At 44.0% G+C, this 17414-nt stretch overlaps 1 protein-coding gene across 2 annotated transcripts in view; it reads left to right on the top strand.

Moving 5' to 3' along the window:
* LOC120031895 (protein SCAF11-like) overlaps positions 1 to 17123 on the top strand; it is a 28311-nt gene extending 11188 nt beyond the window's left edge. The window contains exons 6-15 of one of the 2 annotated variants that reach the window (XM_038977721.1): positions 8902 to 8978; positions 9058 to 9095; positions 11406 to 11476; positions 11711 to 11836; positions 12060 to 12160; positions 12543 to 14717; positions 14914 to 15206; positions 15417 to 15575; positions 15787 to 15897; positions 16159 to 17123. In XM_038977721.1, coding sequence (XP_038833649.1) covers positions 8902 to 8978; positions 9058 to 9095; positions 11406 to 11476; positions 11711 to 11836; positions 12060 to 12160; positions 12543 to 14717; positions 14914 to 15206; positions 15417 to 15575; positions 15787 to 15897; positions 16159 to 16254 — 3247 coding nt within the window. In that variant the 3' untranslated portion in view covers positions 16255 to 17123. Of the gene's footprint in view, positions 1 to 8901; positions 8979 to 9057; positions 9096 to 11405; positions 11477 to 11710; positions 11837 to 12059; positions 12161 to 12542; positions 14718 to 14913; positions 15207 to 15416; positions 15576 to 15777; positions 15898 to 16158 lie in introns of both variants that reach the window. The other variant, XM_038977720.1, reaches the window with a different exon arrangement.
* Positions 17124 to 17414: the final 291 nt, after the last annotated feature.

The following is a 17414-nucleotide window of genomic DNA, read 5'->3' as shown; positions in this document are numbered from 1 at the left end:
CACAAACGATTATGTTAGGTCACCACCAACTCACAGAAAAATTCTGCAATTTTTCCAGCCAAAGAGAGGAGTCACAAAAAGCACAAATAGAGATAAAATTAATCACTAACCTTTTGATGATCTTCATCAGATGACACTCATAGGACTTCATGTTACACAATACATATGTCTTGTTCGATTAAGTTCATATTTATATCAAAAAACCTCCGTTTACATTGGCGCCATGTTCAGAAATGCCTCCAAAATATCTGGAGAAATTGCAGAGAGCCACGTCAAATAACAGAAATACTCATCATAAACTTTGATGAAAGATACATGTTTTACATAGAATTAAAGATACACTTGTTCTTAATGCAACCGCTGTGTCAGATTTCAAAAAGCTTTACGGCAAAACACAATATTCAATAAACTGAAAACATCGTTCAGCCACAAAAGCAAGCCATACAGTTACCTGCCAAATTGTGCAGTCAACAAAACTCATAAAAAGCATTATAAATCTTCACTTACCTTTGCTGATCTTCGTCGGAATGTACTCCCAGGATTCCCACAAGAAATGTTAGTTTTGTTCGATTACGTCCATATTTATGTCCAAATACCGCGCGTTTAGTTCACTATTCCAAAGGCATAATGCGCGAGCGCAAAATCCAAACGAAAAGTCAAGAGTTCCATTACGGTTTGTAGAAACATGTCAAACGATGTTTACAATCAATCCTTAGGGTCTTTTTATAATAAATCTTCAATAATATTCCAACCAGACAATAGCGTATTCCACGCAGTAAACAACTCATTGGCCTCAGCCTAGTCCACTTGTTGAAACAGCTCTTATTTGACCCCCTTCCACAATAGAAGCCTCAAACAAACTTTCTAATGACTGTTGACATCTGCTGGAAGCATTGGGAAGTGCAATCTGGCCCCATAGACACAGCATATTGGATAGGCAATCACTTAAATGAAACTACAAACCTCAGATTTCCCACTTCCTGGTTGGATTTATCTCAGGTTTTCGCCTGCCATATGAGTTCTGTTATACTCACAGACATTATTTTAACAGTTTTGGAAACTTTAGAGTTTTCTATCCAAATCTACTACTTATATGTATATCATAGCTTCTGGGCCTGGGTAACAAGCAGTTTACTCTGGGCACCTTATTCATCCAAGCTACTCAATAATGCCCCCCTTTCCCAAAGAAGTTAACTACACATGGTTGATGATATTACTAGTTTATCTAGCGTGTCCTGCGTTGCATATAATCGATGCGGTGCGCATTTGCGAAAAAGGACTGTCGTTGCTCCAACGTGTACCTAACCATAAACATCAATGCCTTTCTTAAAATCAATACACAAGTATATATTTTTAAACCTGCATATTAAGTTAATATTGCCTGCTAACATTAATTTCTTTTAACTAGGGAAAATGTGTCACTTCTCTTGCAACAGAGTCAGGGTATATGCAGCAGTTTGGGCCGCCTGGCTCATTGCGAACTGTGTGAATACTATTTCTTCCAAACAAAGACAGCCAACTTCGTCAAACGGGGGATGATTTAACAAAAGCGCATTTGCGAAAAAAGCACAATCGTTGCACGACTGTACCTAACCATAAACATCAATGCCTTTCTTAAAATCAATACACAGAAGTATATATTTTTAAACCTGCGTATTTAGCTAAGCAGTTAGCAGGCAATATTAACCAGGTGAAATTGTGTCACTTCTCTTGCGTTCATTGCACGCAGAGTCAGAGTATATGCAACAGTTTGGGCCGCCTGGCTCGTTGCGAACTAATTTGCCAGAATTTTACGTAATTATGACATAACATTGAAGGTTGTGCAATGTAACAGGAATATTTGGACTTATGGATGCCACCCGTTAGATAAAATACGGAACGGTTCCGTATTTCACTGAAAGAATAAACGTTTTGTTATCGAGATGATAGTTTCTGGATTCGACCATATTAATGACCTACGGCTCGTATTTCTGTGTGTTATTATGTTATAATTAAGTCTATGATTTGACAGAGTAGTCTGACTGAGCGATGGTAGGCACCATCAGGCTCGTAAGCATTCATTCAAACAGCACTTTCGTGCGTTTTGCCAGCAGCTCGTCGCTGTGCTTCAAGCATTGCGCTGTTTATGACTTCAAGCCTATCAACTCCTGAGATTAGGCTGGTGTAACCGGTGTGAAATGGCTAGCTAGATAGCTATTCACTCGCTCTGAGACTTGGAGTAGTTGTTCCCCTTGCTCTGCATGGGTAACGCTGCTTTGAGGGTGGCTGTTGTCGATGTGTTCCTGGTTCGAGCCCAGGTAGGAGCGAGGAGAGGGACGGAAGCTATACTGTTACACTGGCAATACTAAAGTGCCTATAAGAACTTCCAATAGTCAAAGGTATATGAAATACAAATGGTATAGAGAGAAATAGCCCTATAATTCCTATAATAACTACAACCTAAAACTTCTTACCTGGGAATATTGAAGACTCATGTTATAAGGAACCACCAGCTTTCATATGTTCTCATGTTCTGAGCAAGGAACTTAAACGGTAGCTTTCTTACATGGCACATATTGCACTTTTACTTTCTTCTCCAACACTTTGTTTTTGCATTATTTAAACCAAATTGAACATGTGTCATTATTTATTTGAGGCTAAATTGATTTTATTGATGTATTATATTAAGTTAAATTAAGTCAGTATTGTTGTAATTGTCATTATTACAAATAAATAAAATAAATCGGTATCGGCTTTTTTTGGTCCTCCAATAATCGGTATCGGCATTGAAAAATCATAAATCGGCGACCTCTATACAGTGAGTCCTCCTACGTATTTCCCTCTTTGTAAGTTTGTTAATTTTAACCGGGATCGCTTACCTTGCCATATTCATTTTGCAACCACACCATGAATTTTATCCAAATAGCCAAAAGGGCGAGACATGGGAAGCATTGAACTACATAAATTCAGCCGTGGCAATATATTTTGCTGGTTAATCTACTGAGGTTGGATTGACTTGATTTGAACGTTCTGTAAAAATGTCTAGCAATGGTTTTATCTAAGGAAGGAAATATATCTCCTCCCAAATGTTTAAAATGGGGAAACAATTGTGATTTCACAAGTAGAGCTGGAGTCCTCCATCGTAGAGAACGGCCGAGCCGATATATAATCAGACTAGCAAAGACCAATGTCGTTCCATCGGCCCTTCTCTATCGGCTTTGCCTATAGTCCCTTTACATAGCAAACCTGCTGTTACATTCAGAGATGTACAGTTATTTATCGAAGAATCTTTCATTAATTTGGGTTCTGATAGTAATTCCCGTGTTTCAGATTCAATAGTTGCTATATCAGCTACTTGATCATAGCTTGTTGGCCAGTAAACGACTGGGACAATTGCCATGGAAGTCATGGTTGAGTCAAACTCGATGGATGGCAAATTCTGCTTAATCTTGTCAATAAATTAAGTTCTGTCTTGACTTTGGAAATAGTAATAGGTACCTGGTCTGAAAAAGAGTTTGAAAATGCAGCTAACATTTCCCATGATGATATCTTTAATTGTGATTTATTCAACCGAGATGCAAATGCAGTTGCATTATTTTTATAAAACCTTTAATGGCATTCCATAGAATTCTGACATTTGTAGTTGGCAGTAGTAAGCGTGATGATCAGACAAGCTCATACAGTGCCTTCGGAAAGTATTCAGACCCCTTGACTTTCTCCACATTGTTACTTTAAAGCCTTATTCTAAAATGTATTCATTTTTCCCCTCATCAATCTACACACAATACCCCATAATGACAAAGCAAAAACCGGTTTAGACATTTTTACTAAAAATAACAAACTGATATCACATTTACATAATTATTCAGACCTTTTACTCAGTTCTTTGTTTAAGCACCTTTGGCAGCAATTACAGCATCGAGTCTCATTGGGTATGACGATAAAAGCTTGGCACACCTGTATTTGGGGGAGTTTCACCCATTCTTCTCTGCAGATCCTCTCAAGCTCTGTTGGGTTGAATGGGAGAGCATTGCTACACAGCTATTTTCAGGTCTCCCCAGAGATGTTGGATCGGGTTCAAATCCAGGCTCTGGCTGGGCCACTCAAGGACATTCAGAGACTTGTCCCGAAGCCACTCCTGCGTTGTTTTGGCTGTGTTCTTAGGGTCGTTGTCCTGTTGGAAGGTGAACCTTCGCCCCAGTCTGAGGTCCTGAGTGCTCTGGAGCAGGTTTATATCAGGGATCTCTGTGTACTTTGCTCTGTTCATCTTTGCCTCGATCCTGACTAGTCTCCCAGTCCCTGCCACTGAAAAACATCCCCACAGCATGATGCTGCCACCAGACGTGACGCTTGCTATTCAGGCCAAATAGTTCAATCTTGGTTTCATCAGACTAGAGAATCTTGTTTCTCATGGTCTGAGAGTCTTTAGAAGCCTTTTAGAAAGCTCCAAGCAGGCTGTCATTTGCCTTTTTTTCCTGAGGGTCTTCCGTTTGACCACTACCATAAAGGCCTGATTGGTGGAGTGTTGCAGAGATGGTTGTCCTTCTGGAAAGGTTCTCCCATCTCCACAGAGGAACTATAGAACTCTGTCAGAGTGACCATCGGGTTCTTGGTCACCTCCCTGACCAAGGCCCTTCTCTCCCAATTACTCAGTTTGGTCGGGCGGCCAGCTCTAGGAAGAGTCTTGGTGGTTCCAAGCTTCTTCCATTAAAGAACGATGAAGCCCACTTTCTTTTTGGGGACATTCAATGCTGCAGAAATGTTTTGGTATCCTTCCTCAGATCTGTGCCTCGACACAATCCTGTCTCGTTGCTCTATGGACAATTCCTTCGACCTCATGGCTTGGTTTTTGCTCTGACATGGACTGTCAATTGTGGGAACTTATATAGACAGGTGTGTGTCTTTCCAAATCATGTTCAGTCAATTGAATTTACCACGGGTGGACTCCAATCAGTTTGATGAAACATCAAGGATGATCAATGGAAACATGATGCACCTGAGCTCAATTTAGAGTCATATAGCAAATGGTCTGAATAAAAACTTCTAAAAACCTGTTTTCACTTTGTCATTATGGGGTATTGTGTGTAGATTGATATGGGGGGGGAAATGATTTAGTCAATTTTAGAAGATTGTAACGTAACAAAATGTGTAAAGTCAAGGGGTCTGAATATTTTCTGAAGGCACTACGTTGAATTTCTATTTTCTTAATTTTAGAAAATAAAGGTGTAGATAATAAGAGAAATCGAGTACTCTGAGTAGAAAGTGCACTCTTTTGCTTTAGGAGTATGTGCTCACCGGGCATCAATGAGGTTATAATCAGAGAGTATATGTTGGAGAGCCTTGGTTGCGTGTGGATTGTAGTTGGTCTTTATTAGATCTGTCCTAAAAACTAGTTGGATTTCAGTTAATTCTAACAATAGGCTGTTCAGAGAATCAAAAAACTTGGGATCAAACAAAGGTGGAGCATACATATAAAGGCAATTTTATTTCCATTATGGATACATTTAAGGAAAGGGATTCTGCCGTCTTGGTCTTCGCCTTAACCAAGATGGTGTTTTTGAGTGTGTATTAATATGATTACACCTTTAGGGCTGATGGAAAAGCAGCCAGTTTCTACAAATGGTTCTGTATTCTATCTGCATGCTTTTGGAGTAGGTGTATTTCTTGGAGCGTTGCTATATCGATATGGTTTCTTGCTAGGATATCAAGACAGCTGGAACATTTGATTAGTTGAGTAGGTATCCACTTTAGAAGTGAGCAGTGCAAGAGATTGATTTACCAGTTTTAATTGCAAGTCGAGGGCAGAGGTCATTTCCCCACAAACAATCTCTTGCATAGTAGCAGCCAACTCTTTCTGTTGTCGGGTGTCTTTCTGTACCCACCTTTATTTTTTATTTCACCTTGATTTAACCAGGTAGGCCAGTTGAGAACTAGTTCTCATTTACAACTGCGACCTGGCCAAGATAAAGCAAAGCAGTGCGACACAAACAACAACAGAGTTACACATGGGATAAACAAATGTAGTCAACACAGTAGAAAAAGTCTATGTACAGTGTGTGCAAATGTAGAAGAATAGGGAGGTAAGGCAATAAATAGGCCATAGAGGTGAAATAATTACAATTTAGCATTAACACTGGAGTGATAGATGTGCAGATGATGATGTGCAAGTAGAGATACTGGGGTGCAAAAGAGCAAAAATAACAATATGGGGTTGGGGTAGTTGGGTGTGCTATTTACAGATTGGCTATGTATAGGTACAGTGATCGGTAAGCTGCCCTGACAGCTGATGCTTAAAGTTAGAGAGGGAGACATAAGTCTCCAGCTTCAGTGATTTCTGCAATTCATTCCAGTCATTGGCAGCAGAGAACTGGAAGGAAAGGCGGCCAAAGGAGGAGTTGGATTTGGGGATGACCAGTGAAATATACCTGCTGGAGCGTGTGCTACAGGTGGGCGTTGCTATGGTGAAGACTTATTGATGACCTGGAGCCAGTGGGTTTGGCGACGAATATGTAGTGAGGGCCAGCCAACGAGAGCATACAGGTTGCAGTGGTGGGTAGTAAATGGGGCTTTGGTGACAAAACGGATGGCACTGTGATAGCCTCCAGCAAACTGGATGTAGTCTATTTTGTAAATGACATCGCCGAAGTCAAGGATTATTAGGATGGTCAGTTTTACGAGGGTATGTTAAGCAGCATGAGTGAAGGAGGCTTTGTTGCGAAATATGAAGCCGATTCTAGATTTCATTTTGGATTGGAGATGTTTAATGTGAGTCTGGAAGGAGAGTTTACAGTCTAACCAGACACCTATATATTTGTAGTTGTCCACATATTCTAAGTCAGAACTGTCCAGAGTAGTGATGCTAGTCGGGCGGACGGGTGCGTGCAGCAATCGGTTGAAGAACATGCATTTAGTTTTACTAGCATTTAAGAGCAGTTGGAGGCCACGGAAGGAGTGTTGTATGGCATTGAAGCTCGTTTGAGGTTTGTTAGCACAGTGTCCAAAGAAGGGCCAGATGTATACAGAATGGTGTCGTCTCCGTAGATGTGGATCAGAGAATCACCAGCAGCAAGAGCGATATCATTGATATATACAGAGAAAAGAGTCGGCCCGAGAATTGAACCCTGTGGCACCCCCATAGAGACAGCCAGAGGTCCGGACAACAGGCCTTCCGATTTGACACTATCTGAGAAGTAGTTGGTGAACCAGGCGAGGCAGTCATTTGAGAAGCCAAGGCTATTGAGTCTGCCGATAAGAATGAGGTGATTGACAGAGTCGAAAGCCTTGGCCAGGTCGATGAAGACGGCTGCATAGTACTGTATTTTATCGATGGCGGTTATGATATCGTTTAGGACCTTGAGCGTGGCTGAGGTGCACCCATGACCAGCTCGGAAACCAGATTGCATAGTGGAGAAGGTACGGTGGGATTCGAAATGGTCGGTGACCTGTTTGTTAACTTGGCTTTCAAAGATTTTAGAAAGGCAGGGCAGGATGGATATAGGTCTATAACAGTTTGGGTCTAGAGTGTCCTCCTTTGAAAAGGGGGATGACCACGGCAGCTTTCCAATCTTTGGGGATCTCAGACGATACAAAAGAGAGGTTGAACAGGCTAGTAATAGGGTTTGCAACAATTGTGGTGGATAATTTTAGAGAGGGTCCAGATTGTCTAGCCCAGCTGATTTGTAGTGATCCAGATTTTGCAACTCTTTCAGAACATCAGCTATCTGGATTTGGGTGAAGGAGAAGCGGGGGGAGGCTTGGGCAAGTTGCTGCAGAGGGTGCTGAGCTGTTGGGTGAAGGAGAAGCGGGGGGGGGGGCTTGGGCAAGTTGCTGCAGAGGGTGCTGAGCTGTTGGCCGGGGTAGGGGTAGCCAGGTGGAAAGCATGGCCAGCTGTAGAAAAATGCTTATTGAAATTATCGATTATCGTAGATTTATCAGTGGTGACAGTGTTTCCTAGCCTCAGTGCAGTGGCCACCTGCTAGTTGTTTCTCCACCTTAATATGGTGTTATATGTTAACAATTATTTTAAAATATACTCCGTGGCCAGTTTATTACGTACTCCCATCTAGTACTGGGTCAGACCCCCCTCTGCCTCCAGTTCAGCTGGAATTCTTCGGGGCATGGAAACGTTGCTCAATTGCTATCAAGAGACCTTGTGTGCCAGGACAATAGTCCCCACGAGTTGTGTGTTCCGAGATGCCGTTCTTCACACCACTGTTGTACTGCGCCGTTATTTGCCTGTTTGTGGCCCGCATGTTAGCCTGCACGATTCTTGCCATTCTCCTTTGACCCCCTCATCAACAAGCTGTTTTTGCCCACAGGACCTGCCACGGACTGGATGTTTTTTGTTTGTCACACCATTTTCTGTAAACCATAGACCAGGGTCCCCCACACACACACACACACAGTTTTCTTAGCACAAAAATGTAAACAAGGTTTGAAATGATTATGTTTAGTCAAATATCTGTTTGGGATTCTTGCAGTTAATTTTCAGTCTACAAATGAGTTATTATGTTCCAGCCCCCTGTTCTGGCCCCCTGACCATCCGGTCAAGAAAAAAATAGTCCTGTGGCTGAATCTAGTTGATGATCCCTGCCATAGACACGGTCGTGCATGAAAAGCCCAGGAGGCCGTTCGTTTCTGAGATACTGGAACCGGCGCGCCAGGCACCGACGATCATACCACGCTCAAAGTTACTTAGGTCACTCGTTTTGCCTATTCTAATGTTCATTCAAACAGTAACTGAATGCATCCATACCTGTCTGCCTGCTTTATATAGCAATTTCGTGAACCTAATAAACTGGCTAGGTGTAAGTCTGTTAATGTGAAGTTTCTTTGCAAAAGAAATTCACGATAAAGCCACGCGTTTCAATGCATGCCTCCTTTTATGACAAATGTAAAAAACATTTATTTTTTATTTTTAAGGAAACAAGGAGGAAGATGGAGGAGAACGAAGACGGAGAGGACATCAGAAGCCAAAGTCAAAGGCCTTATTCGGAAATGTATGTGCTTATTCTTCTCGCATAAATCCTCTTTCCTTCATTTGTTAGTATTTTATTCATGGTAAATTGTTTTCCCCAGGCAGCGATGATGAACCCTCTGTGTTGAGCAAGAAGAAGGTTAGTAATTTCAGACCCTTTGCAGGGGCATCTATTTCATAATAAATAATATGTACGGTTCTTGCAAGATTATATCGGTTTAGAGTCCAACTGTCCAGATATGTAATGCATGCGATGCAACTAAGATACAAAAGTTTCACACTACATACGCACACACGCATACCAACACAACACAAACACACATACAGTGCATTCTTTAAGTATTTAGACCCCTTGACTTTTTCCACATTTTGTTACGTTCCAGCCTTATTCTAAAATGGATTAAATAAATTGTTTTCCTCAATCTACATACAATACCCCATAATGACAAAGCGTAAACAGGTTTAGACATTTGTGTGTGTGTGTGTGTATGTATATATATGTATGTGTGTATGAAAATACCTTATTTACATAAGTATTAAGACACTTTGCTATGAGACTCGAAATTGAGCTCAGGTGCATCTTGTTTCTACAACTTGATTGGAGTCCACCTGTGGTGAATTAAATTGATTGGACATGATTTGGAAAGGCACACACCTGTCTAGATAAGGTTCCACAGTTGACAGTGCATGTCAGAGAAAAAACCACGCCATGAGGTCGAAGGAATTGTCCGTAGAGCTCCGAGACAGGATTGTGTCGAGGCACAGATCTGGGGAAGGGTACCAACACATTTCTGCAGCATTGAAGGTTCCCAAGAACACAATGGCCTCCATCATTCTTAAATGGAAAAAGTTTGGAACCACTAAGACTCTTCCTAGAGCTGGCCGCCTGGCCAAACTGAGAAATCGGGGGAGAAGGGCCTTAGTCAGGGGGGTGACAAGAACCTAATGGTCACTCTAACAGAGTTCTAGAGTTCCTCTGTGGAGATGGGAGAACCTTCCAGAAGGACAACCATCTCTGCAGCACTCCACCAATCAGGCCTTTATGGTAGAGTGGCCAAACAGAAGCCACTACTCTTTAAAAGGCACATGACAGCCTGCTTGGAGTTTGCCAAAAGGCACCTAAAGGACTCAGCCCATGAGAAACAAGATTCTCTGGTCTGATCAAGATTGAACACTTGCCCTGAATGCCAAGCGTCACGTCTAGAGGAAACCTGCCACCATCCTTACGGTGAAGCATGGTGGTGGCAGCATCATGCTGTGGGGATGTTTTTCAGCGGCAGGGACTGGGAGACTAGTCAGGATGGAGGGAAAGATGAACACAAAGTACAGAGAGATCCTTGATGAAAACTTGCTCAGGCCCTCTCACTGTGGCAAAGGTTCAGCTTCGAACAGGACAACGACCCTAAGCATACAGCCAAGACAACGCAGGAGTGTATTCGGGACAAGTCTCTGAATGTCCTTGAGTGGCCCAGCCAGAGCCCGGACTTGAACCCGATCCAACATCTCTGGAGAGACCTGAAAATAGCTGTGCAGCGACGCTCCCCATCCAACCCGAGAGCTTGAGAGGTTCTGCAGAGCAGAATGGCAGAAACTCCCCAAATACAGGTCTGCCAAGCTTGTAGCGTAATACCCAATAAGACTCAAGGCTGTAATCGCTGCCAAAGGTGCTTCAACAAATTCCTAAGTAAAGGGTCTGAATACTAATGTGAATATATTTCAGTTATATTTAATACATTTGCAGTAATGTCTAAACAAGTTTTTGCTTCGTCATTGTGTGTGTGTGTGTGTGTGTGTGTGTGTGTGTGTGTGTGTGTGTGTGTGTGTGTGTGTGTGTGTGAAAAACGATTTCAATTTTAGAATAAGGCTGTAATGTAACAAAATGTGGTGAAAGTTGAGGGGTCTGAATACTTTCTGAATGCACTGTACATAGACATTACACACGCCTACTCACACACTTACACATCATTTGCTGCTGCTACTCTTATTTATTTGACTCTTATTGTTATTTATCCGGATGCCTAGTCACTACCCTGCCTTCATGTACATATCTACCTCAAATACTGGTACATTGATATGGTACTGGTACTCCCCTGTATATATCTCCTTGTGTATTTTATTGTATTCCTCTTGTGTTACTACTTTGTTTAAACTCTGCATTGTTAGGAAGGCCTAGTAAGCAAGCATTTCACTGTAAAATCTACACCAGTTGTATTCGGCACATTTGACATAACATTTGATTTTAGATTGTTGGTTAGAAATATGTTCAGCAGATCTAGCCTTTCCCATGTTCGTATTTGTTCAGCCAAGAATTTTTGATAATACTCTGACATAGAATAAGTAGTATCAACGTGGCCCCCTGTCCTCATAGGCCCATTTGTTCCCACTGGGTGCTTGTCTGGTATTTGCAAACAGCCAAGCCTCCTTTTGAACGGTTTTCTCTCTTTTCCAGGTGAGAGGACCTCTGTGCTCTTGGTCTGCGGCCCAGACAGGCACAGCAATGGGGACTATGACACAGTGCATGTGAGTAGGCCACTTCGTTAACATTTTGTTTTGCAGCTCACCGAGCAGAGACACAGTAACTACTTCTTATGGTACTTCACAATTTGTTGGAAACCCTGTTCTAATCATCATTGTCCTAACAAAGTTGAAATAGATGAACTCTTTCTCAAGTTAATGTTTTTGACTTAAAAAAAGACAACCAGTGAAAGATGTCCTTTTTCTGTGTGTATATTGTGTCCTTTGTCTACTCTGCAGTGCAGAACCCATTTGGGTGCCCGAGGAGGAGCCGTCTGAGGATGACTGTAAACAGTGTAGCCGCAAAACACAGGACTGCCGATTTCTGCCTGTTGCTGTACCCGTTCCTGCCAGTGGCAACTCGAGGTGAGTTGGTCCACACACAATTAATGTATGTAGATGGAGTGTGTGTATATATTATAGAGGTTGTAGGCTGAGTTAAATACCCTGTGCAAGGGGATAGTTTTTCAATAGAAACAGTGATTTTAAGTGTGTTTTTGTGAGTAGTGATTTTGAGTCCATTTTTGACAGTATGATTGAAATTGCTCAGTGTAATTTGTGGAGCTCTGATCTGATATTTCCTTCCCAGGCAGTTGTTCCATCCCTCTGAGTGGAGTAGCAGCCCCTTTCCTCTGAGACCCCTCTCACCGTTCTCTACTACTGCTTCACCTCTCGGCTCGGGGCATTTTGGTGAGTCCTGCTTTGAAATGCTTATCAACCATTTAGTGAGTCTGTTCAAAGGAAACCTTTTGCATTTTTCCCCCCCTCCCAAAACCCAGTATAAATGTTAGCTTGAATCATGGAGTGTGAATGAGATCACGCAAGGTGACTGTAAGCTGCTTTGCTACACTAAGCTACATTGTGGCAGTAAGCTACTTTTTCTGAATAATTTCCATCATGCGTGTGGGTTGTGCAGTACCCTGGCATCAGGGTACTGCACAAGGGTACTGTTTTGTGAAGGCACCAAAACCCAACCTTTTAATCCATAGGTTATGCCTAATTTTATGCTACATAAGACCATTGTTAAGTTTCTCACAATACTTCTAAAATTCATGATTATGTCTCATAATAGTCTTTCAGGGAAGAGTTTGCGCAGTCACCTGCCCCAAAGGAGAGGAGAAGAAGGGCACCTGTGGATCTGGCTCCAAAGGCCCCTCCAAACAGACAGAGGCCCTGACGACTAGGCGCTCTGGCCGCCACAGCAGGGCTGAGGAACAAGCTCCTACACAAGACCCTGCATCTTCGCAGTCCCATTCTTCAGATTCCGACACTTCCACAAACCCACCCACAAAAGCGGGCAAAAGCACCACAGCCGCTGGTAAGAGGAAAGGCAAACAGGCAGCTCAGCGAAAGCCCAGCGCCAAGAGGAAAGCCCCAGCTAGAAAAAAGGCCTCCAAAGTCGTCCTCAGTAGCCCAACAGGAAGTGAGGAAGAAGAGGAAGCCAAAGAGGAGGAGGAATTAGAACAGCAGAGGACAGAGGTAGAGGAAAGGGAGCACCTCTCAGACACTGCAGTGAGCCCACAGGCTGTGCAGCGCAGCTCCAGCCCTACCGAGGAGGAAGGCCGTCCCGAACCTTCTGCTTGTGATGCCTTGAAGGACACTGAGGACCAGCAATGCGAAGATGATGATCTTTCTGAGGAAGAGAATTGTGGGAAGGAGGAAGAGGAGGATGGTGAGAAAGAGGACCAGAAATCACCGTCGTCAGATGTAGAGCTGAATACCCCTGGGCTCTCCCCCGACAGGGATCACGGTGCATGGGAGAAACACCCGGACCAAATAGAAGACCCAGAGAAAAGCAACTCACCCACCTCTTCCAAGTCACCAGAGAGACCATTGGAGAGCCCCCAGTCTGGACAGTCAGGACAACTTGGGGAGGAAGATGCTGACGCTGTGGAAGCCACTGCCGATCCAACAGAAGTGAAATCAGATGATGAAGCCTCAGTGGAGGAGGAGAAAGCAGAGGCCTCTCCCTGCCCCACTGCAGAGCCTGAATCTTGCTCTGGCTCTACTCGTTGTGACTCTCCAGATGGGAATGCGTCCCAGAAAGTTCAAGGCGCCTCAGAAGCAAAAGTGTCCGAGGAGGACAGGCATGATCCAAAGGATGTCAAAAATGAAAAACCAGCAGCCGGCAGCAAAGAGGACGGTCTGTCTGAGGATGGCACAGAAGCAATACCGATAGACTGTGATTCACCCAGCAGTGAGAGCAACACCAACCTGGCCTCTGATCCACCAAAAGAGACTGAAAGTATAGCTCACGAGTCCACAAGCCAGGCCCCGGAAGACAAGAGGAATGGTAGCAGGCAGGAGCGGGAGAGCTCGGTCGGAGAGGAAAAGGTAGAGGAAAGGAAGAATGGCAGGCAGCGCAAGTCGCGCTTCCACTCTGCTGCCACCACTTGGTCTCCCAAGAGAGAGTCGAAGCAGGATTCGTCGAGGAGGTCGCGGTCCAGATCTCGGGAGCGCAACAAGGAGCGCCAGGCCTCGGGCAGCCGCAGCAGGGAACGGGACGCTGAGAGGGATACCCCCAGGGCGGACCGTAGCCGTGACCGTAGCCGTGAGAGGAAAAACAGGAAGCGCTCTAAGAGTCGTTCCAGATCTAGTTCCAGGTCCAGAAACAGGTCCTACCGAAGAGGGGCGTCCCCGGAGCGCCCGGACTCAGGGGGACAGTCACCACGGAAGAGGAATTGCTGGACTGGAGATGGATGGAGGGCTGGGCCGGGTAGCGACTCCTCTCGAAGGAATTTCCCAGAGAGGCCGGCCAGAGACGCGGGCCGCTCTGAAAACGGCGGCTTTGCAGATGTTTCCCCCAGCAGGGAAAATCCTGACTGGGTTATGGAGAAGGCGCGTGCTGACACAGAGGCCAGGGTGACAAGTGGCCCTCGCTGGGAAGATAAAAGCTGGGGCGGAGATCGTGGACGAGGCACAGGACGAGGCCGGGGCGCCTACGGAATCTCCAACCAACAGGGGGAGCAGGCAGAAAACCGCTGGCAGCCCAGAAACGCATTCTCAGGGACCTCAAACAATTCAGGGAGCGATGCATACAGCCGATTCAACGAGAACCATGGCGGCCGCAGGAAGGAGCCTGAGATGGGCGAATCGATGATGGACCGCTCCGGCTGGTCATCAGCTTCCAGCTGGGCTGTGCGGAGGACACTCCCGGCAGACGTGCAGAACTATTACTCCAGGAGAGATCGAGGGGGAGGTGCAGGCTCTGGCAGCTGGAGCAGGCAGGAGGAGACGTCAACAGCAGGTCAGAACCCTTAGATTGTGTGCCATGGAGTGTATGCACTCATTACTGTTACTAGTTTCGCTGTGCATATCGAAATGGTATTGCTGATGTCTGTTGCGCAGTTGATGTGGATCCCACTTCTGCCACCAATGTAAAGCTTAATGATGTACATTAGGTAATCTAATATTATTCTTGATATTTGTTTTTATCTATTCAGACCCAGCTCAGAGTGAGTCCAATGCCCAAGGAGAAGCTCCACCCGCCCTGAACGTCATGCCACCCCAACTGAACGTCCTGCATTACCCAATGGGCCCCCGAGGCCCACCTGTCAGCCTGCAACCACCCCCCTTCGGGATGCCTCCTCAGGTCCCCATGCACCTCCACTCCTCAGTGCCTCTCCTGCAGGTCCCTGTGACAGCTGCCCAGGGCCTCCCGCCACCACCTCCACCACCACCTCCCATGCAGCAGGGCAGCATGACAGCCATACAGGCAGATAGCCGTACAACACAGGTAAGGACAGGAGTATTTTGTATCCTTTGTCAAAATATAATCTCCTGGACCCAATCAATGTTTGAGTATTTTCACTTCTCTCATACTTAGCACTATCTACAGTTGATTGAATTATCCCGGAAATACACTTTCAGAAGTGTGTTGTATTTGCATAGTAGTGTGTCCCGGTTGGAGGGAATTGTCCCATTGAATACCATGTCTCTTTCCCAGATGATGAGCAGCATGGCAGGCCATGGCAAAGCCCCCTTCATGCCCACCATGACCAAAGTAGGTGGCGCCACCACAGCCCAGGCCCACAGCATGGCCATGCCATCCTCCACCACCCAGCACAGCAGGGCCGCCCCCCCAGACAGCTCCAAGAAAGAAAAGGTAATGTCACCGCCACTAATAACAACCACAGCACCAGGCAATGTTCTCAATATTCTCAAGTGGCTTCCTATACTTTCTGTTTTGTATGTACTGTGGGGAGCTACTTTGCTAGTGAATGATTTGTGTTTGCATTCTGACCCAGATGATTAATGATCCTTTTATTAGATTAGAACTAGATTTCTTAACTTGATATCTGCTTTAGAAACAACAGATCCATGAGAGAGCCGTCAATGAAGTGAAAGCAGCCATGAAACCCTACTACCAAAACAAGGACATCACCAAGGACGAGTACAAAGAGATTGTACGCAAAGCAGTTGAAAAAGTGAGTGGTTAAAAACCTCCAGTAACATTTTGACATTGGTATTTGAATTTAGCTTTCAGGAGTACAAAAACTGCTTAGCTTTCAGGAGTACACTTAGATTTTAGTAGTATAAAAAAGACTTCACTTTTAGGACTATCAAAAATACTTAGCTTTTAGGAGTATTAAAAATAAGATAAATAACCTAGCAGAACTTAGGGTGTCCAACAAATCAAAACAGTCTGTTTAGAATTTTTGATTTGCTGAGGGCATTTTACATTTCAGGTCTGCCACAGCAAGAGTGGAGAGGTGAACTCTGGGAAAGTGGCAAACTTGGTGAAGGCCTACGTGGACAAATACAAACACGCTCGCAAGAAATGAACCCTGACATCTGCTGAGGGGGAAACGATCTCAGCCCATCTGCTTAAGTGCAATTTCTACCAGGTGTAACACAGCCTCCCGGCTGACAGACTGGAGCCCGACTTTTGATATCTCTTACCTTGAATGAAGATTTTTCTATAGATTTCATATTTTGTTTAGAAATAATCCAATCGGAAACTGTAGTGTGAGAAGACCGTTATTTCAAGTAGATCTTGTGGCTTGGGAACTACTATGAAATAGATGCCCAGAGTAGCTGGAGCAGTAAGGTTAGCACCTGTTCTCTGGTGAGATGGACATGGTGCTATGGGTAGTACAGAGCAGAGCACCCTCTCGTGGAGCCAGCTGGTATGATGAATGTCTCCACCGGGGACCTCCTAATTACTTCTTAGTTAAAAAGTATTGTCATTGTTTCTCATTTTGTTTTATTTTATAAATATTATATTATGATCATTCTGGAGAAAGCCTAGGTAATAGTGCATTGCCTTTATGACTGTCTAGGCTGCATCACACGTGCAGCCCAATTCTGATATTTTTCCACTAATTGGTATTTTGACCAATCAGATCAGCTCTGGAAAAGATCTGATTGGTCAAAAGACCAATTAGTGGAAAAAATATCAGAATGCGTCCTTAGTCGTCACAGGTCAAAGCTTGTAGACTGGATATGTCTTTTTGAGTGTAATTGTATCAGGGACTTCATTGGTTGAGAGTTGGAGATGAGTTGTCCAATCAGCAGTGAATTTGTAGCGTACAGTATGGGTCTGGCAGATCAGGTGAAAACGGCCATGTCCCTTACTTGTTAAATGTGCTGCGTAAACATTGTGCGAAATAACCAGAGAGCAATGAAATAAATGAGCTGCTTCATGTCTGGCTATGTGTGTATGTTTGTGGTCAATCATGGAAAAGTTATTGACCTCATCCATCGATTTTAACATCAGAATTTCTATTTTTTAAAGGTCCAATACAGCTGTTTTTCTCAATATCAAATAATTTCTGGGTAATTTTTAAGTACTTTACTGTGCTTGTTTAAAACATTATTTAAGAAAATATACATAAATAGCTTATTGGCAAAGAGTAATTTCTCAATTAAGAATTTAACTAGGACTGTCTGGGAAGAGGTCTGTGTGGGGAGGGGAAAACTGAAAGGTAGCTGTAATTAGCAG

This window comes from Salvelinus namaycush, chromosome 38, assembly GCF_016432855.1.
Source record: "Salvelinus namaycush isolate Seneca chromosome 38, SaNama_1.0, whole genome shotgun sequence".
Classification (NCBI taxonomy): Eukaryota; Metazoa; Chordata; class Actinopteri; order Salmoniformes; family Salmonidae; genus Salvelinus; species Salvelinus namaycush.
The sequence above is the reverse complement of the archived record's forward strand: the minus strand, read 5'-3'. Positions and strand labels throughout refer to the sequence as shown.